At 41.4% G+C, this 24056-nt stretch overlaps 1 protein-coding gene and 1 pseudogene across 3 annotated transcripts in view; one reads left to right on the top strand and one right to left on the bottom strand.

The window, feature by feature from the left end:
* EXOC4 (exocyst complex component 4) overlaps nt 1-24056 on the bottom strand; it is a 676926-nt gene that overhangs the window by 630550 nt on the left and 22320 nt on the right. For all 3 annotated transcript variants that reach the window (XM_028525527.2, XM_036010918.1, XM_036010919.1), the window contains exons 2-3: nt 23631-23820; nt 13528-13722 (exon numbers count right to left, since the gene is read on the bottom strand). In XM_028525527.2, the coding sequence (XP_028381328.1) occupies nt 13528-13722; nt 23631-23820 (385 nt within the window). The remainder of the gene's footprint in view (nt 1-13527; nt 13723-23630; nt 23821-24056) is intronic.
* Nucleotides 14464-15642, top strand: LOC114507913 (annotated as a pseudogene).

The following is a 24056-nucleotide window of genomic DNA, read 5'->3' as shown; positions in this document are numbered from 1 at the left end:
AGCGACTTAAGGCCTCAGGGCTATTGACAGTGTGATTCTTAAGATGCACTTCCCCAGAGAGCTGAAGCACGGGGCAAGGCCAAGGGCCTGGAGCAAGAACACTGTTTCTCCCCTAACTCCTCAGCCTGTAGCTAATCAGTGATCAAATCAGGCAATCAGAAACACCCATACTTAAAATCAGTTTGCTAACACAGTATTGATCTGACCCATTCAGGTGCCCCTTCTCCCTAAGGAAAGCAAATACCTATAATGCAGACTCAGCATGCTCTCTTAAAACAGGATGCTGTCTACCTCCATTCTCCCTTCATTACTTTACTGCCAGGGTGATTGCATGTTTTTATTTAATAAACCTTCATAAGCTCAAATGAAGGGTTGTTATTAGTTGAGCTAACAGCCAAATGATTATGCTCCAGAGAGATATCAGTGCTTGTTGGTGCATTAACAAAGAGAGCAGAAGGGCTGAGGTCAAGCATGTGTCAATGCAAATGAGGCAATATTAGGTACTAACCAGCTTAATGCAATAGACTGCCTGGAAGATAATGGAATTTCCAGGATAAAGCAAATGAGATGAAGTTATTGATAAGTGAATGGAGGGAGGCGGGCTGTGAGATAAAGTGCTGTCAAAGAAAGGGCCTCTTGCTGGTGAATTTCTTTAAAATATCTTCAACTCTGTCTTAGAAAACAAAACTCAAAGGAGATCAAACGTGACTTCTAGCTTGGTGAAAAATCTATCCTACTACTGCTGTGAAAGAAACACAGACTTGTTCTAAAGCCAAACCATTTTTATTAAGTTATTCTTAAGCTTTGGAGTTCCCCCCTCATTTTTGTTTTCATCTTGTTTCATTTTTTTTCTTAAACATCCAAGACATTCTACCACAAATAATTCCCATGTTTTATTAACACAACCATCTGGGGAGGGGAAGCCAGGTCTTCTGAGATATTCCATTAGTGCAAGCCTCACAGAATGACAGTACCTGAGAAGTAAAATATAAGAATTTTCTTTTGTAAAGGACATTTAAAGGTTGTCAAGACCGGGGCCACGGGACCATTTTACAGATTAAAAAAAGAAAAAAGGTAAGGCCCAGAAATAAATTTTTATTTATTTTTTTATTATATATTATTGATCATGTTATTACAGTTGTCCTGATTTCCACCCCTTTCCCCCCTCCACCCAGCATCCCCACTCCCCCAGGCAATCCCCTCACCAATGTCCCTGTCCAAGGGGCATATGTATAATAGGTTCTTCAGCTGCTCCATTTCCTATACCATACTTTACATCCCCATGGCTACTCTGTAACTACCTACTTGTACTTCCTAATCCCTTCACTCATCATCCATTTCCTCACACCCCATCCCATATGGCAGCCATCAAAATGCTCTCTGTAGCCATGATTCTGTCTCCATATCCATGACTCTGTCTGTTCTTCTTGTTTGCTTAGTTTGTTTTTAAGATTCCATTGTTGACAGGTATGTATTTATTGCCATTTTATTGTTCATAGTTTTGATCTTCTTTTCTTAACTAAGTCCCTTTAACATTTTATATAATAATGGTTTGGTGATGATAAACTCTTTTAGTTTCTTCTTATCTGGGAAGCACTGTATCTGCCTTTCAATTCTAAATGATAGCTTTGCTGGGTAGAGCTATCTTGGCTGTAGGTCCCTGCTTTTCATGACTTTGAATATTTCTTGCCAATCCCTTCTAGCCTGTAAAGTTTCTTTTGAGAAATCAGCTGACAGTCTTAAGGGTATTCCCCTATAGGTAACTAACTGCTTTTCTCTTGCTGCTTTTAAGATTCTCTCTTTATCTTTAACCTTTGGCATTTTAATTATCATATGTCTCATAGTATGCCTTTTTGTATCCATGTTATTTGGGATTCTCTGTGCTTCCTGGACTTGCATGTCTATCTCCTTCACCAAACTAGGGAAGTTTTCTTTCATTATTTTTTCAAACAGATATCCAATTTCTTTTTTTTTAAGATTTTATTTATTATTTATTTTTAGAGAGGGAAGGGAGGGAGATAGAGAGAGAGAAACATCAATGTGCGGTTGCTGGGGGTTATGGCCTGCAACCCAGGCATGTACCCTGTATGGGAATCGAACCTGTGACACTCTGGCTCACAGCCCGCACTCAATCCACTGAGCTATGCCAGCCAGGGCTAGATTTCCAATTTCTTATTCTTTCTCTTCCCCTTCTGATACCCCTATGATGCAAATGTGGGACCTCTTGAAGTCCCAGAGACTGCTTACACTATCTTCAATTTTTTAGATTCTTTTTTCTTCTTGTTGTTCTGAGTGGTTGTTTTTTGCTTCCTTATGTTACAAATTATTGATATGATTCTCAGTTTCATCCACTCTACTGTTATTTCTCTGTAAATTGTTCTTTATTTCAATTAATGTATCCTTTGCTTCTGACTGGATCTTTTTTATGCTACTGAGGTCCTCACTAAGTTCCTTGAGCATCCTTATAATCAGTGTTTCAAACTCTGCATCTGATACAGTGTTTACCTCCATTTTATTTAGCTCTTTTCCTGGAGTTTTTACAGCTAGAAATTGGGGAGACTTATCTTTCTGTCAATGGAACCTTTTGGCTGGGGTCCCTGGTGTGGGGCTAGGACTTCTCATTCCCAAACTATGCCTCCCAAATTTTTATCCACCACATATGGGTGTGGGAGCAGCCCATTCAGGGTCTCTGCCCCTCCCACCAGTCTGGATGGATGTGGTTTCTTTAATTCCACAGTTGTCGGATTCGGAGGCGAGCTGTGTTTACCTATGCTGCCATCTTGACTGGAAGTGCTGTACTTTTTTTCTTAACCTTTATTTTTCTTTCAAATTACAAACTACTGCTCATTTAAGAAAATTTGAAAAACAGAAAATCACAAAGGAAAAAGATGGTTCATAACTCTCAAAACTTGGTTAAAATAATATATTTTAAGTTGTTTTTTTTTTTTTCCGAGGGGAAGGGAGGGAGACAGAGAGGGAGGGACACATCGATGCGGGAGAGAATATCGATCAGCTGCCTCTCATATGTGCTGCAACTGGGGACTGGCCCACAACCCAGGCATGTGCCCTGAGTGGGAATTGACCCAGTGACCTTCTGGTTTGCAGGACAACACCCAACCTACTGAGCCACCCCAGGCAGGGCTAAAATAATATATTTTAAATTGACTCCTTTCAATCATTTTCCATACCAAGTTTTTACAAAAATACTGGTTTTTTTTAAATATGCTTTTTCCCCCTCCTTTGGCAATACATTGGGAACAACTGCCCATCACTAAATACGTAATTTTTACTGTTTTCATACTAACCTGTTATATGAATACTCGACAAATAACTTAAATCAATTCCCTATACTTAAGTCATTGCTATTTTTTTTACTTTCTTAAATTTTATTGTGATAATTATCCTTGTATACATATTTATTTAATCAATGTGTGGTTGCCCCTCTCGTACTCTCCCACCCCCACTGGGGACCTGGCCTGCAACCTAGGCATGTGCCCTGACTAGTAATCGAACTGGCGACCCTTTTCTTTGCAGTCCGGAGCTCAGTCCACTGAGCCACACCAGTCAGGTCTCTTAAATACATATTTCTGAACACGTTAATTACAATTCTTAATTTTTCCTTAATACAACAATCTAGAAGTAGAATTTCAAAGCTAAAGTTATGCACATATTTAGGGTTTCTGACGCACAACTTCAACTTAAGATCCTTTTTTGGTCTAAATGAACTTAAATCTCTTCACAATAACTTTCCTGATGATTTTAAACTATACTTAACACCTTATCAGAAAGATAAAAATTATAATTACTTATGGAAGAACTCATGAAAAAAATCCTTCTATGTTCCTAACTTTATGATCCCTCTAATTCTCAGTTCCCATCAGGGCCCCATAGAGAGAGCACTGAAAGCTAGGTTTCTACTCCAACATACACGAGAAAAGACCACTAGGAAAGATACTCTATTTGCCAAGTGCCCCAAAGTCACTTATATTTGTCATCTTGTTATTCTGGAACAAGAAAAAGCTACAGAACAACTGTCCTCGTAAGAGTTGGCAAAGAAGGTCTGTGAGAATCACTTTAGACTCACACAGAAATCAGAGCGATTCACCCACACTCTGCCAGTGTCCCACATCCATTAGCACTGCTCACCATGTACACAGCTCTTCGCTAGCGTGAACCATTAAAGTCCCACAGAAGAATGTGAAAGGAATGTGGCTTCTTCCAGCTTGAGAGCTAAGCGACCACAAGTACTGAGTACTGGGATGGATCCGAGATAATAGATTTCTTTAACAGGCTCCTCCTATCTTGTCAAGCCAAACAAAAGCTACTGATCCACATTCTCAGACCATCATCAAGTTGGGACACAGGGCTCCCATCAACAACATGCATTGTCATCTGCTGTAATTTACACATGCCTAGGGTCCCCATCCGGCCACAGGCTGACCAATCAAAAACCTGTTGAAGCAACTCCACATGTGAGGCTGAAACCAGGACGTGATGGAGGATTCAGCAAAGGACTTGTGCACCATTCTTGACTTAGATTACTGCTCCTACAGACTCAAGTGTGTAACACACAAACTCACACATGCAGAGCCAAGCTGATTAAAATAGGTACACAGTGGTGATGGCAGCAGCAAGAGGAAAGGCTAAGCAATGTAAGCAGGCCCAGACTATTGCTGCCTCCTCTTCCCTAGCACTGCATGACAGGGACGATGGCACCACCAGCTGCACCGTGTTGAACTTCAGATTGCCTCATTTTCACAAAGCACTTTACCTGTGCAAAATTTCAGCCTTATTCTCACTACTGTTCTACAATGCTGACAGGGTATTTATATATCCACTCCACAGAAGAGGATACTAAAAAACAGGGAGAGAAAGTGATTGATTTGTCTCAGCTCATAAAACTGGTGAATGGTTGGGTCAGGACTGGAATTAAAAAGGCCTGGCTTTTAAATCCATTTTTGTTTGCACTATACCTCGCTATGCCTAGCCACCACCTGTCAATAAATAAATTCGTGCCCCAATTTCAATCCATTAAATCCTGGCTATAAATCAGATAAGCACCCACAATAAAGACGCAGGAATCAGAGCACCAAGATGACGGCTCTGAAGAGTTACAAGTCAGCCCAGACCTGGAGAGTATCTACTTTAACCACTGAGTAACTCTCCTGTTAACCACAGAATCACGCTCTACCATCAGAATAAGAGTCAAATACTCACCAGTTCTATTCAAAAACTTCACTAAATGACAGGAACAAAGCAACATCAATCAAACTACTTCTATACAAGGGGGACCCCCAAAAGTGGAATTTATTTATAAAAAATTGTGTATTCATGCTTACATGTTTAAGCTTCAGTCCCCTTCAAAGTACTCTCCATCTGATGCAGTACACCTACAGGGACGTTTTCTCCACTGCTCAAAACAGTATTTGAACGCATCAATTTTGATGCCTTTTAGTGCTCCTGTCATTTTTTGTTTCACTTCTTCCACATCAGCAAAATGTTTCCCTTTGAGGACTTTTTTTTTACCTGGGGAAACAAAGTCCCTGGGACAAGATGGGATGAGCAGACAAGGTGGGGCACAGGGTCACGCCATTTTTCAACAAAAATTGGTGAACACTCAGTGCCGTGCGGGCAGGTGCACTCATAAATCACCCATCATGAAATGGGCAAACACGTTGAAAGAGTCTTCCAAAACAATTCACTGAAGCCAGACGCAGCCTCTCACAACTGCACCAGCAGGTGCACTGATACAGATGAGTTCCCAGAACACTCGCCTAGCAAAGGAAGCCTGTGCTACATGAGGCCTCCGCTCCAGAAGGCAATTCTGGTTTGGGGAGGGGAGGCCCCCCTTGGATATCTGTATATAAATGTGAATATCTCAATGTGCTGTCCGTCTTAGCAACTATTCAGTTTCTAACTACTCAGAGCTGGTATTAAATAAAGTCAAGGACAATTAGTTTTGCTTTATTATATAGCACTGGCTATACTTTACAGCAATGGTTCCAAATTTGTCTATACTTCGTAATCAACTGGACAATGTCAAAAATTACTGAAGCTAGAGGTTTCCTACCCCCCAGAGATTTCAATGTAATCAGTCTAGACTGTGACCTGGACTCATAAATTCTTTTTTTTTTTAGTTTTTTTTTCATTTTCAATCATGCAATATTACACTAGTTTCAGGTATACAACATAGTGGTTAGACATTTACATAACTAACGAAGTGATCACCCCAATGAGTCTAGTGCCCACCTGACACTGTACAGAGTGATTACAATCTTACTGACTATATTCTCTGTACTGTACTTCACCTCCCTGTGACTTTAAGGATTCCCTATGTGCAAAGTTCGGGAAACACTGCCCTACAGCCAGATAAGCCAATTTAAAATTTCTAAACTTATGGGGTTTAGCACAATAAAACAGAACTTCTCACTGCTTTAAAACAAAACGGGCAGGTAGGAGAGCACAATAAAAGGGAAGGACGCTAACTCAGTAACTCGCTGCCTATCAAGCAAGGTGGCTTTCAGGAAACCCAGCCTTCAAAAAACAAACCCAACTAAAAGGGCACTGAGCCCCAAGAAAAATTGTTGCTACAAAGCCCTGTACATTTTTTACATTCTAGGAGAAAAATCAAGCTGCCACACTAAGGTACTCAATTTTGGACACAAAACCAAGGTTACCTAGCTAATAACTTTATTTTTAGGTTTTCCTAAATCTTTTTTAAAGGTTTTATTTATTTACTGTTAGAGAGGAGGGAAGGAGAAAGAGAGGGAGAGAAACATCCATGTGTGAGAGAAACATCGATCAGTTGTCTCTCAAGCACCCCCAACTGGGGACCTGGCCCACAACCCAGGCATGTGCCCTGCCTGGGAATCAAACCGGCAACCTTTTGGTTCTCAGGCCAGCACTCAATCAACTGAGCCACACCAGCCAGGGCAGCTTTTCCTAAATCTTTTTGAAAAGATCAGATGTAGGTATTTGAGGGAATAAAGAGGTCCCACATGTACCAAGAAGCAGCTACAGCTGACCACCCTTCCATACTTCCACCCCAGAACTCCTGGTGCCCCTTTCTTGTTTTACACCAATAGGAGACACGCTGTTTATCTGTCCAACATCTGTCTCCTCCTACTAGCACACGAGCCCCTTCAAGGTTAAGACCACCTTCACAGATACATACGTTCCGACAACACAAGCGAGCAACAGTGACATCATCGCATTCATGTGTCTGTCTGTCAGAGTTTGTGTCATATTCTTTCTGGTAAGTTATTAGTGTAGAACACTGGCACCAGCCTCTCAAGTCAATATTCTACACCAGGAACAGATGGGCTTTAATGGTGGCTATTTCATTATTGATCACTGATACATTTATCATGTTGTAAAGAAATCCATACAGAATATTAAAACATTTTTGCAGAGTCACTGAGTTCAATAAGCTCATTAGAATGTTCCAGCTCCTGCTGTTTACAGAGCTTTCATCTCAATACCTCCCAGAGTCCAGATGAGAAAAAACAGTCCTGCGAGACCTCGAAAACTTTCAAGTTGGATGAAAGGGATGGGCCTTTTGGTCCCTTTTTTCTTACTTGTACATTAATCATTTGATAGCGGGTGCATGAGCACCCCTTCCCTGACCTTAGCACGAGAAAAGAATTAGGCTATTTGCTAGTGACAAAGCTTTACTGGCACCAGCAGACGCAACCTCACTGAAGCAGTGACAGAACGAGTAGTTTAACACCAGCCGCTCTAATGCTGAAATCGACATTTTTGGTGAGCACCTCCCAGCAGTGAAGTGGCTTCTACCAGAGTACGACACTCAGCAGAGTAACATTTAATACTCAGAGATTTCACAACTGATTTTGGACAGTTTACCAACAAATGACACTGCTTATAGTTAGTCCACGGGTACCCTACGAACATACACTTGACGTAGGCTGAACAGGTTAACAACTGATGACACAGAATCTGAATTCGTCCATGTCAAATCCCACAACTAAGGCATAGTGCTTCGGGGTCTTGATCGCCCACTAGCCCATGTGCTAGAGGGCACAACACTAGTTTTCTGAGAAGAATCCTGTCTATCCGTCCGCCATAATTCCCTTGACAAAATAAAATGTGGAACCATCTTTCATTCAGACAGAGGTCCACGTTAAGCAAAAAAGAAAAGGAATCAAAAATGCTCAACTTGCTGGCCATATTTCAACACTTTTACCAGCTCAAAACAAGTCCACCTCAGAAGAGGTTTGGGGATTACCCTTGGGAATCATCACCACATGCTTTCCTACAGCACCAGGAAAAGCAATCAGTCAATTACAAATAACATTTCTGAGCACTTATACTGTGCCTGCTTTACATGTATAGCTTAGTATCTCGTAATCCTTCCACCACCCGTGGGGTATGTATTGTCCTCAACTCTAACTTTCAGGAAGTCAGATTAAATAACTAGCCCTAAGCCATCAAGTCAGTAAGAGTCAAAGCTGGATTTCGGCACAGGCCCCTCTGACCCACACCAGTGCTGACAGGCACAGCCTGGAATGGCATCCAACAACTGTGGAGACTCTTATGAGCTAAATATATTATGAATATACTTATGTTCATTAAAGAGACCCAGATACCTATGTGATTAAGTAGCTACCTCGCTCTCTTTGTCCCCCAGCTGTGGCCACATTCTCACAGTGTAAGGGAAACAATTCCACCATACCATTCTCTCGGCAAAGCACTCTGGGGTCCTCTGGGAGGAAGGCCAGTACATACACATACATTATTATTATTATAATAATTATCATAATAATTCTTATCTGACTATATGGCTATGGATTCTTTTTAAAAAGGCATGTAAATAATAAAAAGACAAAATGATTAAGAGACATTCAAAATCTCTCCACTCTCTGAAAGATTTAGAAACAGAAAAAATTATTTTAGTCACAAGTCTGTGACTGTCAGCTAAAGTGCCTCAAATCTACTCGCACTGGTCTGGTTCCCACTGATTGAATGCAATTATGAATTGACTTCTATGTGCTGATCAATCAGAACCTGTGTAAGTGATTTTTCAAAGCTCATCTATGCAATTTCAGTTTGGTGCACACTTCTGTGCAAATTTCCCTTACAAAAAGTTCATAAAAATATTAACTCCCATGGAATACCTCCCTGGTTAGCTCATGCCACCGGGAAGATGCTGCTATTCTTATATTACTAATTCTGCGCAGAATTAATCAGTCATTGTACATTAGAACCGGCAGCTGGAGTGTTTTGAGTGATAATGAAACCTGTAACAAGGCATCTTCAGCCGTCTTTTCAAGACAATAAGGGAATTAAAATTTCAATTTAAATGCAGAGGTTTGAAACACGCTTCACTGCCAAAATTACTTCAATTAATGTGAGTGGAATACAAAGGACAGACTGCAGAAATGTGATGCAGCAACCAGAAATTATGTCATTAATGTGCCTGCATCAGCCCAGCACAATGCCTGCAAAGGTCTAATTTAAACCGCACGTATCACAGAGCTACAGGCGACCATATAAATCAAGTCTCTGATTTCAACGTGACGCGCACAGGCCCCTTGTTGGATCACTCTGAGCTTTTTGTAAGGTAACAGCAGCTGTTTACCTTGAAGAAGGAAACAAAAGGCCGTGCCTATTTGCAGACACTGCCAGTCGTGACAATTTAATTATTTTACGCAATCCTCAGGTTATCATATCAAAAGGAGAGAGAAATATCCCATCTAGAAGCCAGGCCTACAGCTATCAGGGCAGTCTAATGGTGAGGCAGGAACTGCAGGAGCTGACAGAGCCAGGGTCACCGCTGATTTATTTACTCTGGATTTATTAACCTGAGTAGGGATTAAATTACTGGGCATCTGCACCTGCCTGGGAATAAAAATGCAAAATCTTATGTTAAACGAATCCAAGGAAATCAGAGGGTTTTGAAAGACTAGGCTATTGTCTTCACTTTCCTCTGATGTCTTTTAGCAAAGATTTCCATTTGGACCCTTCAGATGCCTTAAGTGGATTTTACTTCTAATATCGCATAACCATGGGAAAAGGAAATGTGATTATTTTTTCATATGAAGTCCACTGAAAGAGCACTTATAGACTGTGCTATTCACTCCTACAAACAAAAGGATAAGCCAACGCCCCGTCTCATGCAAAGCAACGACCTCATCTGGAAAATGAAAATGGTATCAGAAACCTATTTCTCATAGTGTTGTTGAAAGAATTCAATGGTTAACAAATGTAACACACTTAAAATGGTACCAGCATGTAGCAAGTACTCAATATATATGTTATTATTTTTATTGTAAAAAAATTAGAAACTACAAGAACTATTAAAAAGCAAACAAAAAAGGGAGAAAAATCAGACGAGAGCTCCCAGAGAGAGAATGAAATGCCTTTTTCTGTTTAGTGATATAAAACTCTTTCACTCAGTTGCCCATCTGACTAATGATCTGTGAACTCTGACTATATGACTATGCTAAGTACAGGACAGACAAAAATAAATAAGATACAGCCCCTGCCCTCAATGACCTACCATGCAAACAAAAACAGTTATATTGCAAAGAAATACATACAGCTTATGAAAACAAAGAACAGCATCTACTCACATTAAGTATTCTTACCACAATAAAATTGATACATAATTTTATGAAATGAGAAGTATCTAATTACCTGGGACATTCAGAGATGATGAACTCTGAGCCAAGTCTTCAAGAATAAATCATCATTTTCCAGGCAGACAGGATTGGGATTAGTTTCAGGGAAATATACGATCAATTTAAAAAAGAAAAATCTATAGCATGCCTATACAGCAGCAACAAATAACTAGAAATTGTAGTTAATACTAAGCCACTGTTTTAACCAATAAAAATATGATGCTTAGAAATAAAACAAAATATAATGTAATAGAGTATCTCTAAGGAATGCATTACTAAGTGTTATTATAAAGAACATATATGAAGACTTCAGTAAATGAGAGACATATCCTGTTCCTTGAAAGGCTTGTATTACAAAGATGAAATTCACTTAAGTTTAATCCCATCACACTTTCTGTGGAACTGGACAAGCTGATCCTAGAATTCGTGTGGAAGAGTGAAGGGCCAAGAACAGCACAGGCAATTGTGACTAGAAAGGTGAGGGAATGTTTTCACCTGCTATCAAGATAAATTACTAAAATTACAGTAATTAAAACAGCATGGTTTTGGTGCAGCACATGCAGAAAAGACCAACTGAACAAAACAGAAAGCTCAGAAACACCTACGCACATGTAAACCCTGGACGTGACCAAGGAGGTACTAATGCAGCAGGAAACAGATTCCGTAAACGGCCTGAGCCGAGCGGCTATGTACACAGAAGATAATACTAGATCCCCAGTTCATTCCACATATGGAAACAGATTCCAAACAGATTAAAGAGGTTGTAGGAGATTCTCGTTATGACACTGGGATAGAAAAAAATCCTTAAAAGTCGCAACAACAACAAAAGAGTGTTATTGCGTTAAATGTTAAAACTTCTTTATAACAAAAGGCACCATAAACAGAGTAAAAAAGATATACCACCAACTGTGAGAAGGATTTATTTACAAACCATCCAACAGACAAAGGATTAGTATCCAGTCTATATAAAGAACTACAAATAGCAAAAAGGAACTTCCAAGAAGTGTCTCTCAGACAGTCACCCTTTTCTGAAGGTAACTGTTCTTCCTTCCCCCCTCCTAACCACACAGTTTTGGGTGGAACTGACAGTTTCAGTGCTCAAAATGGCCCAATCTAGATCCTACCCCCTATTTCTAAATTAGAAAAACAGATTATTTTCCTCCACAAAGCTGAACAGCTGCGGGCTACAGCCAACATTCTCTCCAAATACCCAAGCCCCACCCAGGGCGGAAGAACATCTACTACAGCAGAACAGTGGAGACACACAAAAGAACAGAGAGGTGGCACCCCACGCGCATGCCTGTCCTCTGCTCAGACTGGTTACATCAGGAGAGCAATTCTTTCACCTAAGTTAGCTAGAACTGAATTTCTGCAACTTGCAACCAAGTATTTAAAGACATGTATAATGAGATTCTTAAGAGAATAGGTGTGGGGGTGGGGGGGAGACTATTCACTATTGATTAGTTCTTAAGCAAATAAATTAGCCCTTAAGGAATAAAACCATACAACCAAAATCTGAGATCCTAAAAGAATATAATTAACACAGAAATAAATTCTTAAACCTATTTTTAATATGCAGTACTTACTTAAAAGCAGGCCCCTACCAAAAATAGTGATTCAAATGGACGCACATATGCTAAATATATTATACACACCTATCTCTTCTGATTGCTAAATCTTTATAATTTAGCACATACACGCATCGTAATGCAGAAACCAAGAGTAAAGCTGAAAGGTGACTTTTTTGTTGTTGTCGGACACCCTATAGTCATAATTAAGTAGGATGTCACTATGAACAAGACTGACAACAGCCAGTTCTTTTGGCACTCCCAGGAGCAGACCTAACTACTGACCTCCTTCCACTGTGGGAATTGACTCTTCAAGCCGATCACACAGCCAGGTTTAGAACAGAACATCAGGGTACGTCTCACCTCTAGGTTACCTAATTTCCTTAAAAGATTCTTGTGAAAGGCTGACAGCAAAATTCTTCTTAAAACTCTGAATGAATGAGAACCACCTAGAGCATTTAACCTGTTTCTCCCACCAACTCCTCTCACTGATTTTTCCAGGGTTACAGCCAACCCCACTTGGTGAAACAAAGGTAAGGGACTTTCACCTATTGTGGAAAAGAAAACCCAGACACAGTGTATCTACTACGGAGAGCTGCTGTCGCCCCCAGGCAGGCCTGAATGAGGCAGAAGTGGGGCACCAGCGTAGAGTGGGGAGGCAGGCCAAGCAGCCCTCCCGAGGACCACAGGCTCTGGGAAACCGAGAGCTGTTAGACAGCAAGCTGTGTATTTTCGTTTTTTATTCATTTCCTTGATGCTCAGCCACACGCACCCACCAATTGCCAGCTTCTCTGCATTTTCATTTCTAACTCAAAAAGTGGCAGAATGGGCTAAGATAGAGAGAAGCTAAAGGCAGGCTGTGAAGTAATTCTTGCTTGACAAAGTTACTTCCAAAATTATTTTCTTTCTTATCAACATAAAGGAAAAAATAAAACCCTAACATAAAAGTTCTTTCACAGAATTTGTGGAACATCGAGTTTATAAATTCGAGTTCTCTTTCATTAAGATTTCATTCTTTAAAACAGGATTCGTTAAACATCTTCCGCTGAAGCTATTACTATCCTAACGTGATTAAAGTGCTGATTTCTTACCATTATATTTCTTATCATTGTTCCAAAGGCAGACAATACCTAAATAATAATCGCCTACCATTTCAAACGCTGGGATTAGGAAGAGAACCAGCCAGGCTTCACCTGCAAAGCCTCGTGGACCCCACAAGGGCAGTCTATAATGTGCTACATGAATTACACGACTCAGAACCAAAGGGAGTGCTACGCTGTCACAGCAGTCATGGCCATCAGCGCGGGCTCTTCCCTTACCAGCATGTCGGTGGCACTGAGATAGTGCTTGCTGGCCATGCACTGCTCCAGCTTTTGAGGCACCTGCTTGATGTTCTCAATTTCATCCAGCAGGTTCAGGACGTGCTTGTGCTCAATCCCTTCGATCCACAATTTCCGAAGCTCATCCCGTTTGCAGTGCAACAGCATCTTGCATGAAAGCAGGTTTTCTTTGACCTAGAATGAAACAGATGCAGTCTCGGGTCAGTCCAAAGTCTTGCCAGCCGAAACCCACACCTGGTTAGGGTTCTTCATTGGCACTCCTGCAAGTAACAGTTCCTCATTCACACATCCACTTACTCCCCTTAGTCAGTCCACTTGCAAAATTCTAATTCTGGTTCTGACACTGACTCACTTGGGTACATCTCCGCCTCTCTCTGTATTTTCTCTCCTACAAAATGAGAAAATTACTCCTAACCTACCTTTGAGTGCACCTAGAAAAAAATTCCTTGGGATGTAAAGCACACGCTTTGTTTACAGTTTTGGTTTTGGTTTGAGGTGAAATTTATGTGTGAAGACATCTCCAGTGTACCATCCAATGAGTTTCAGCAAATGCACACAGCTGTATAATCCAAACCTCTAATGTACAGGTCATTGCCATCACCCTAGAAAGTCTACAATGCTTTTGATAATTGAAAACCTGTCTTCTACAAGATTTGGTGGGGTGTTGCACATAATGACACTATACTTCTGATAATTATTTCAAAACTTTTCCAAGAAACATGGAAAAATACCAAGATAGAACACTAACATTAGAAGGTTTCTTGAGAAAGCACCTCAGCTATTCCCACAACTTTAGGACAATACCTAAATCATACTTTTATGAAACTCTCCAATGTAAATTTTTTTTAAAAAATGCCCTGAATAAGGACATTTGTAATCTCTGAGAAAACGTTTTGGGGATCAAAGATGCCTTTGAAAATCTGTTGAAGATGACCCTAATTACCTGTATTAGGGTCATCTGCAGTCCCACCGAGAAGTCCCACCAGGAAGAGAAAACAGAGAAGAGGGAATAGCAAATGAGAGAGGGCAACAAAACTCTGCGGGCTGGCAAGACCATGGAGGGCGGCTATGTCCCTCAGCAAGGCACGGAGGCTTCATCACTATGCAAAGCAGAGAACTCTTCCCGGAAATGAACAGAGAGCTGATCCCTCCATGTGTGATGGCATGAAAAGAACCTCTGTGTGAAGGATCGCCAGCAAACTGGAAAAGAGAAGTTGCCGCAGACTACAAGGTCCTGACACAATTCTATGTGTACCTGTGTTGTCCAGGATTTCGAGCTTCAGTACTTCAAGTGTCAGACCCAACTGATGATGAACAAGTAGCCGCACAGATGCCAACTGTTCATTATGAATTCCCCAATGGCTACACCTGTGATTCTGGAGCAGAACGGCTGAAGGTTTCTGAAGAATTATTTGACCCTTCCAATGGAAAGGGAGATCAGGAGATACCATGCTGGGAGTCGGTCACTTTTCACCACAAGTGATGGGACGTGCAATACTGATACCAGGTCTCTACGGCAGTGACACAGGCAAGAGGAAACACACTAGTACAGAGCTTTGCTGGCAGGCTGAATGAAGAACTCTCTCAGAAGACTCCCCCAAGTATGTGGTTGAAACTGACTGCAAATAATACAACAGTGGAATAGAGGTTTGGTTCATGGATTGGTGGCTCCATTCTAGCTTCTCTGGGCGCCTGTCCCTGAGACTCTAGGGGAGGAGGGAAGCACTGTAGAGAAAGGAAATGCCCTTGAAAAGTGTTCCCTCCCCCCCACCTTCCCATCACCTTAAGTTTCATAGCTTCAGTATACTCAGGAAAAGAATGGCCATCTTTTATAGAATGTTTATATATTTTTGCATATTTCAATTTCCACTTCAATTTCTTAAGGCTTTAACTGGCTCTAGAAATTAAAATTAGGCTGCACTGTCCTTGAAATGTACTTATCCTTATTACAGACATTTTGTAATTTTACATAAATGTCTATTTTCTCTAAATAGTTTGCTTTCAGTCAAATGCTTTCAAACTCTGCTAACTGCTTTTTATTGATGAATGAAACCTATTGCCTATGCTTTATACCTTAGGCATGCAAAATTAAATAAAAATGACCGTATTTTTCAGACCATAAGACATGCCTAGGTTTTAGAGGCAGGAAATAGGGAAAAAAAATTTGAAGCAAAAAATGTGGTAAAATATTTAATAACATAAATATCATAACATTTCACCAATGTCAATGTAAACAGAACTCAACAGCAGCATTAACAACCAGGGTGGGGCAGAGGCGAGTGTGTCTTAATAGTCCAAAAAATACGGTAGTAGCCATTCCAGAAAAAAGAGTTAGCCAAGGAAAGCCTGTAATGTGGAAGGGCAGGAATCAAAACAAACAAAAAGAAAAAAGTCCTGGGAGGATGAGGGGAACAATGCAGGAAACAGTGTATAAAAAAATTATAATAATTAAAATCCTTAGGAAAAATAGAAAGATATTACATCAAAGAATAGAGAATGAAAAACAACTCTTCAAACTTAAAAATATGATAGAAAAAGACACAATACAAAGATTAAAAGAAATCCTTGAATATCAAAAGAGTAAAAATAAAAAAAAATAAAAAAAAAAACAAGATATAGGTGAAGAGAAGATTAGGAAAATGAGAAGACTGATCTAAAAAGTCCAATAGTTGCCAAATAGGAGTTCCAGGGATGGAAAAATGAAAAAAAAAAAAATGAAGTGGAGAAAAATCCCAATAAAATAATAAATGAGAAAAAGAATGAGTTTTCAGATTGGAAAGGCACACCGAGTGCTCAAGACAACACAGTAAAAACAAGACCCAAGCCAGGGCACGCTATTCTGACGTGTAAGAGCACAAGGGTAAAGGGACAACCTTGTACAAGCTTCCAAGGGGCAGGGAGGGGGTGGGGAAAGAGGACCCATTCACATGACTGGGAATCGGAGTGCGTAGCAGACGTGCACGCTCTCAAAACAATAGACCTTATATACACCGCCTCTCCCCAAGCTGCTGAAGGATGTGCTCCATCAACACAAGAGAAAAACAGAAGAAACCTGGGATCCAGGGAAGGGAGATGGGGGTGAACCAATGCAAACGAAAGGCAACAAGATTATTCAACCACTGACTCCAAGAAAAACAACAACAAAATTGCACAAACAAAAATAGCATGCTGGGTAGTCTAGATATAAGCATTTATGTAGTTATAACAGAGTAGACACTATTTAACCAAAAACGAGGATACAACCATATAGAGAGGATGAGGAAAGAAGATGCGGAGGCGTAGGGGAAAGAGTTGGAGGGGGACTATATTCCCATCTTCCATAGCTGGAAGTTCGTATGCAATGCCTAAAACAGAAAAATCAAGAAAAATAGCAGGAACATATTACCAGTACTTAGAAACATAGAAAGATCTGGAAAAAAAGAAACAAAAAACAAAAACAACTAAAAGTCCGTGCATCCATAGTACTGGAATCGGGACTAGGGTAGGATGAGGTAGGAGTGCTGGGTTTTATCCATTTGTGATTTTATTTGATTTTTGAGGCCATTCCCAGATCTTCTTGTAGTTCTTGGTCTCTGAGTTAAGAACTCTGGCTATTAAAGCCATTGTGTTTGAAATCTTAGTTAAAATCTGTTAGAATTTGATTTCTGATATTCTACTCATATCACCTTCATTCTATAAATCTCAGCTTTTTCCTCTGTGTGTAACTGTTACTATGGATACAGTTAAAAGTAAAGTTTATGTCACACAACCCCCAACTACTAGGCTCTTGATCAAGAGAAACTTACAGGGTGTCAATAAATCTTGGCAAACTCCTTTCTGATTGGAAAAAGACCATTGCAGCATTTCACACTAGGATATACACAATGTAATCAGCTCGCTTCTTTTGCACGCTACTGGAAGGAAAACGGAAAAGGAAAGCAGCATTGGGGGAGGGGGACAGATGGCATCGGGCTGTATGGAAAATGAACATCACCAAAATTACTCCCTAAACTGAGTTCATTAACCAAAGCTGCAAACATAAGAAACTGTAAGAACTTTGATACTAAACCACCCTGAGGCTTCAGGTTTTTTATTACAAAGTCAGTAATGAAGACGTGTTATCTTAAAACTTGGGGAGTAGAGGCAATACCGGTCAGCAATAAAAGGGAAGAAACATGAAGAATCTCAAAAAATTCATGCTAAGCAAAGGAAGCTAGGTGCAAACGGATACATACTATATGGACTTCTAGAAAGGCAAAAATAATTTACAGCGATCTTTTCAAATGGGCAGGTGCTTCAACAGGATGGGGGTGGTACTAGTGGTACTGACTGCAAAGAGGCACAAGGGGACCAGAGGCATGGTAACACACTCACAGGTGTGTACGCTTGCCAAAACGCACTGAACTGTCCTCTAAAAACACTGCATTTCAGCTCTGACCGGCGTGGCTCAGTTGGTTGGGAGATGCCCGCAAAGCAAAAGGCCGCCGGCTGGATTCCAGGTGGGGCACATGCCCAGGCCGCAGGCCGGGGCACAAGCGAGAGGCAGCCCATCGATGTTTCTCGCTCCCATACTGATGTTTCTCTCCCTTTCTTTCTCCCTCCCTCCCTCTCTCTACAAGAATAAGTAAAATCTCTTTTATATATATATATATAGAATATGAATTATAGCTCAATAAATATGACTTTTTTAAACAGCAAGGGGAGGAACAGGGCTATGTCTGTCAATGAATAACAACAGCTAAATGTGAGAAAGGTAACAAATGATACATTTATCTCAAATGCATGTTTCACGTTTATGAATGTGGTGTCAGCATTTTAATTTCAATCTACTTATCAGGACAATTAAAATTTAAAAATTATGCTATTTTGCTTCCTCCTTAAGTAAATCCATGAAGAGCCACGTGGTTGCAACCATGACATCAAAACCCACGTACAGAAACCCCTCTGCAAACACAGGTTCCTCTGCTTCCTAAGAATTCAAGTCACTTCACAGTTGCTCCTGATCACCTACCTGTTCAGCAAGAGCAAGAATTTCAGTTCTCACAGACGAGAACCACCAGTCATTCTAATTAGAGACTATGAGAAAAACAGAAAAGGAGGAAACCAGGGCGCAGGAGGCAACTGTGAGTGGATACGGAAGATGACACAGACGGCAGAGCAACTGAGACTCTGGCAGCAAGGAGGGGAGTGCACTGGGCCTCGGTGTAACACGGGTGGCAACTGTGAGAGGCGCTGGTGGGTGCAGGCACTGGGAAGGTGGTAAAAAGCCGTAACTTTCAAGACCTAAAATCAGAAAAGCAGTGAATATGGACCAGGAATAATGGGGGAGACGCCTTTGCTTGCGCATATTATCTACAGTCAGTACAACAGACGTGCAAGCACCTCCCTGAAAATGTAAACTGGGAACCCCTGTAAGCTCCCCATGTGGGGTGGTGAATGAAAATTAAAATAACAAACTATTCTAAAAGCACGAAATATGAAATTTTCTTTTTTTATAGTAAAAAAAAAATTGTATTTTCATGGGTATTTCCCTGATGTGTCAACCCATTTTTTTCCCAGAATCTTTCAGAAAGTACACAGAAAGAATGAACTTCAGAAACACTATTCACTGTTTTCTTTAAAAGCCCTTTATAACTACAGACAATTTTTAAATTACTCACAAACTTATTCCAATGCTTTCGCTCCCTTAGATTTTTTTAGCTACCACTCTAGGGTCTTCAGCTCTCTGAGAGGCTGCACTCCACCCTTTCCAAGGGCAATGCCCAGCTTCTGAGTGACAGAGCCTGGACACGACACACGGACGCTGCTCGGCTTAGCGGAAATGCTATGTCCCAGGGCTTGTGACGGCACTGACACACTGCAGGCTGCTGCCTCCATCTTAAACTGTGAGGTCTCGTTACTGCCCGCTTGTCCATTTCTAGACTTTTTTACTTTTTTCCCTTTCTCATACAAGCAGCTAGGACTTTCCACCTTACATTTAGGGTGGTAAATAACTTTTCACCATGTTGTTCTACTGTGACTTTTTAAGCATTAATTGAAGTTATTCCTCAGGCTAATTCTACCTTTCAAGGTATACTTTCATATAAAAGTCACAAAATTATTTCAGTTAAATGTCAGTGATCAACCGTTGCATTACTCGATGATTAAGTCCTAACGACTCACTTGAATAACCTTGTATACTCATTTCCAAGTACAGGCAAGAAAAATTAGTTAAGAGCTTGATCCAGCACCAAAGAGGCATCCAAACTTGGGGTGAAACCTGAAGCACCCATGCACACGTCACTGTGTTCCCATCAGCCGACCTGCCCCTACGACAGGCGTCAGATGCCCCACTGAGAATCTTTAAAGGAATCTGACATCATCTCATCCGCCTGTACAACTCGGAGGAAACACTCAAATACCAACAAACATGACCCACAGCCTGAGTCCTCAGTCTGAATCTACCATATCGATCCACGTTGCTGGGGCTGCTATAATGGTCACCAAATGAGAAACTGGCAGAACCTAAGGACACTGAAGTTTTCTAATATAATAACATCGCATTTTGACTACTTGTACGATATATTCCATGGTAATAGGAGTGCCAAGTATTTTGCTTAGTATCTACCTTACTTGACCTGATCAGATGTACATGGTATTTTATTTGCAATTTTTTTTAATCTAGAAGAAAAAAAATCTAAAAGGACCTGACGTAAAAATAAACTTGGACCATCTGGGAAGATGGTCAAATGTGTAAGGACAAGTTATCCTCCAGGACATAGATTCTACCAATGTGACATAAACCCGTACATGAAACTACTGTCAAAATGGGAAATGTGGACAGTTCCGTGTCCTCCAGCTTTTAACAGTAACAAGGCACGAATACGAACACTTTCACCTGCCTGGGTTCCCACTAACGTTCAGTCTCAGTGTAAGAGCTGCAGTGGCCTTTTTAAAATACTAGTCACACTGTGTCATCTCTACACTGAACAACGTGCTCGTAGTTAAAACCAACGTCCTCGCAGTGATCAAGACCCCGCACGACCTGGTCCAACCCACCCCAACTCCCACCAGCTGTCCTCTCTCTGCAGCCCCCCGCTGTCCTCCTTGCTGCTTCCCGAAAATTCCAGTCATGTCCCTGCTTTGGGGAACTTTTGCATCTGCTCTTCCTTCCTGCTGAGATGCCTTCCTGACTCTCGCCCCTCCTCCACGTGCTGGCTCACATGCAGCCCCAGGGAAGCCTTCTCCCACCAACCTGTTTAAAACAGCAACTCCCTCTACTCCCTTCCTTGCCTTTTTTTTTCCTTTTTTTTTTTTTTTTGGCACATCACTTCTTAACATCTGTAACAGCATACTTTACTTATTAATGTATGACTTCCTCCCTGACTGGAATGCAAACACCAGGAGAGATGGGAATTTTTGTTTTATTCACTTCTATACCCCAGAGCCTAGAGTAATGCTCAGCACAAAACAGACACTTAATACAGAGACTAAATCAATGTTGTTAAATATCATGTCTGTTTCTTGGCCTGTCCCCTCCCGTTAGCACCGGGGAGCTCCATGAGGACAGAGCTGGTGCTTTCCACAGTGACAGCCCCCAGTTGAACCAGAACCAGGCACGCAGCTGGCACTCCGCGGATATTTACTGAACCCTCATCGCATTCTTTTGGCAGAAAACAGGAAAATAAATTTCTACCCATATGTACATATTCTCAACATCTTACTTGGTTCTGAAAAAATGGTACTCTAGTGATTACCGAATCATTTCCATTTCTACTTTGAAAATATACATACATATATGCTGTACATAACCCAAAGTGCAATTAAAAAACAAAAATGACGGGAAGATTGGCAAGGACACGTCAGTGTTTTTGAGGTGATAAGAAATGGCCTTTCAAAGTACAAGATTGTCAAATTATACAATGAAGATAAATTCACTTTAATTTTTCTTCTCCCACGTATTAATTATTAAAGGCTTTTTGGAAAAGGGTTTTAGCCATTTCTTCCTCTTCCCAGCATTAAAGCTAATTCATAACACAGAATTGTGTAACTTTTTTCTTGAAAACTGATATACGTAAACACAAAGTTCTCTGCTTTGGCTTCCTTTTGCTCAAAACTCCACCACACTTAAAAATGAGGATGCCAAAAAACTGTGGCCACTGAAACAAACGTGCAATAACCGAGGTAAGACTCTCCTTTTCAATACCAGCAAACAGTCTTGGGCAAAGATGCTCTCAACTCAGAGCAGTAAGGAGTCAGGCGGAAGCCGCCCTCTGAGGTGAGGACGAAATCCCTTCGGTCGGGGAAGCTGATCTGAAAACACAAATACCAAAAGGTCCTCCGCCCTGGCTGCCATCACCCGAGGCGAAGCCAGAAGGTCAGCAGCTCTTATACACTCATTTTCTGACCCCTCTGGGCTCAGTCCATTGGGTCAAAACGGACTACAGTTTACTTTAAATTTAGAGCAAATGATCTATAATTTTACCCAGTTTCACAGATAAATCCATAGGATGAGCTCACCACTTGTAAAGGTCAAGAATCAGAGCATTCCTGTCGAAAGTGCCCAGTTAATTTTAAAATATAAAGGGGTCAGCACACTGCTTCGGAAAAGGTCCAGAGCTTACTGATGCAGCGACTGTAATTTTGGAGGCTGAAGCAGATCAACAGCTGTCTTAGAAGAGTAACCTGCGTAGCTGCTTACAAAACCATGACGCTACAAGGTCTAGAAGACAGGGAAGAAAACAAGTGAGACCGCCGAGGGCAGGTGTTACTGAGCAGGCAGAGCCCAGGGAGCCCCCCCACCAACCAGGTGGCACGGGACAGTGCATTTCATGTGGTACCCGCCGCCCTCTGCCCACGGAGACGCTTCACAGGCAAGCCGCCGACTGCCACGGATGGCACCCGGCTTGAGCCCCAGACCACTCGGTGCTCACGTAAAGCAATGCCTCCCTTCCTCTTCGGTATGTCGGGGTTCTGCCAAATATCTGATTTTAAGAGAAAGGGGATGGGGAAGGTTATTGCTTTAAAAATGTCTGAAAACCAGCAGCAAGGACTTTAGAGTCAGGGAGGCCAGAGTTAAAATTCTAGATTTGTTGAATTAGGAATAGACATATCCATGCCTGGCAAGGAACTGTGCTCATAAGTGGAAGGAATTATCATCTATCCGTGAGTAGCACTAAGAGGTATGAAAACAGTGACCCTCGAAATCCATACCCAAGAACCACGTAACTACAATGTGACAGTACGCAGTGTTCATTTCTCAGTGTATCCCTCATCCCTCAGACACTCAAGACATGGTTCCCCCAGAACCCCCAAGAGCTTCTCATGCAGCTACCACCAAAGGAAGGAGGTGAGAAGGAGAGGTGGAGGAAGGAAGAGAGAGGGCAGAAGAGGGAAGAGAAAACAAGGGGAGGAAACAGAAGGGAGAAAAAAAATGAAAGAAACAGAAAAGAAACAACTCCAAAACATGAAAAGATAATCATAAAATGAAAATTAATACATGCTTATCACTCTTAAGAATTATAGTCAAGAATTCTGGTATCTATGAATATTTCATTTTATGGATAAATAACTGAGCAGTTAGATTTTCTTCACAAAAATTACAAAAAAATGTGCAATGCCTGCAGTGAAATCACAACCAACTTCAGATGAGGCGGCATACTCAAAGGCCAAATTTCAGAAAACAAAAATATTTTTCAGCTGCTACAGCAACACACACACACCTACATGCAGAGAGGGAAGGCACGATACGAGCACGTTAAATACATCTGACACAGCATGGCGGGGGCCTCACACAGCACGAGGACCTGCACTCTTAGAACAGCTCTCCCCTTTGGGTAGGATCCCTTCGGTCTTCCCCAAGTTGTGGCCATCGCCTGTGTCACGTCACAGTGGGAGGTGATGGCAGGAGCCAAGGATAAGACATGGGAGGAAGCAGCAGCAAACCCCGGATGCCCTCTGTGATGCTCAGGTTTTCCAGAGAGCGTCCCCATCTCCTGACTCCTGAAAGCAGCCTTAGGCATCGCTCGGTAAGGTCCTGGGCCGCTGCACAGCGCCTCTCCCCCAGCGGTACCACCCGGGCGAACAGGAGGGTGCTGCGAGCAACTGAGGAAGGGAGGCTTTACCTGCTTTATTTTATTTCGGGAGTTGGTGATGCGCTCCGTGATGCTCTGGTACGTGCGAATAGCTGTCGTCAATTCTGTGTAGTGCTGCACAATCAGTTCATCTAGGTCACGGTCGCACTTCTCATAGGCCTCTTCCAGGCGTCCCTTCTCATTTTCTCTGTCTTCAACATCATCACTGGTAGACAGAGTCCTGATAAAGACAGAGAATATCTCAAACTGAGTCAAACTTAAAGCAAAAGAGAAAAAAAGTATGGCATAGGGAATACAGTGAATAATGTTGTAATGACTACTTATGGTGCCAGTGGGTACCAAAAACATCAGGGGAAACACTTTGTAAAGTATATGGTTGTCTAACCACTGTGATGTTCACCCGAATCTAATACAAAGTAATACTGAATGTAAAATGTCATTGAAAAAAAAAAGAAA

Source organism: Phyllostomus discolor, chromosome 10 (assembly GCF_004126475.2).
Source record: "Phyllostomus discolor isolate MPI-MPIP mPhyDis1 chromosome 10, mPhyDis1.pri.v3, whole genome shotgun sequence".
NCBI classification, from domain to species: Eukaryota; Metazoa; Chordata; class Mammalia; order Chiroptera; family Phyllostomidae; genus Phyllostomus; species Phyllostomus discolor.
This window is presented reverse-complemented; position numbering and strand designations above follow the sequence as displayed.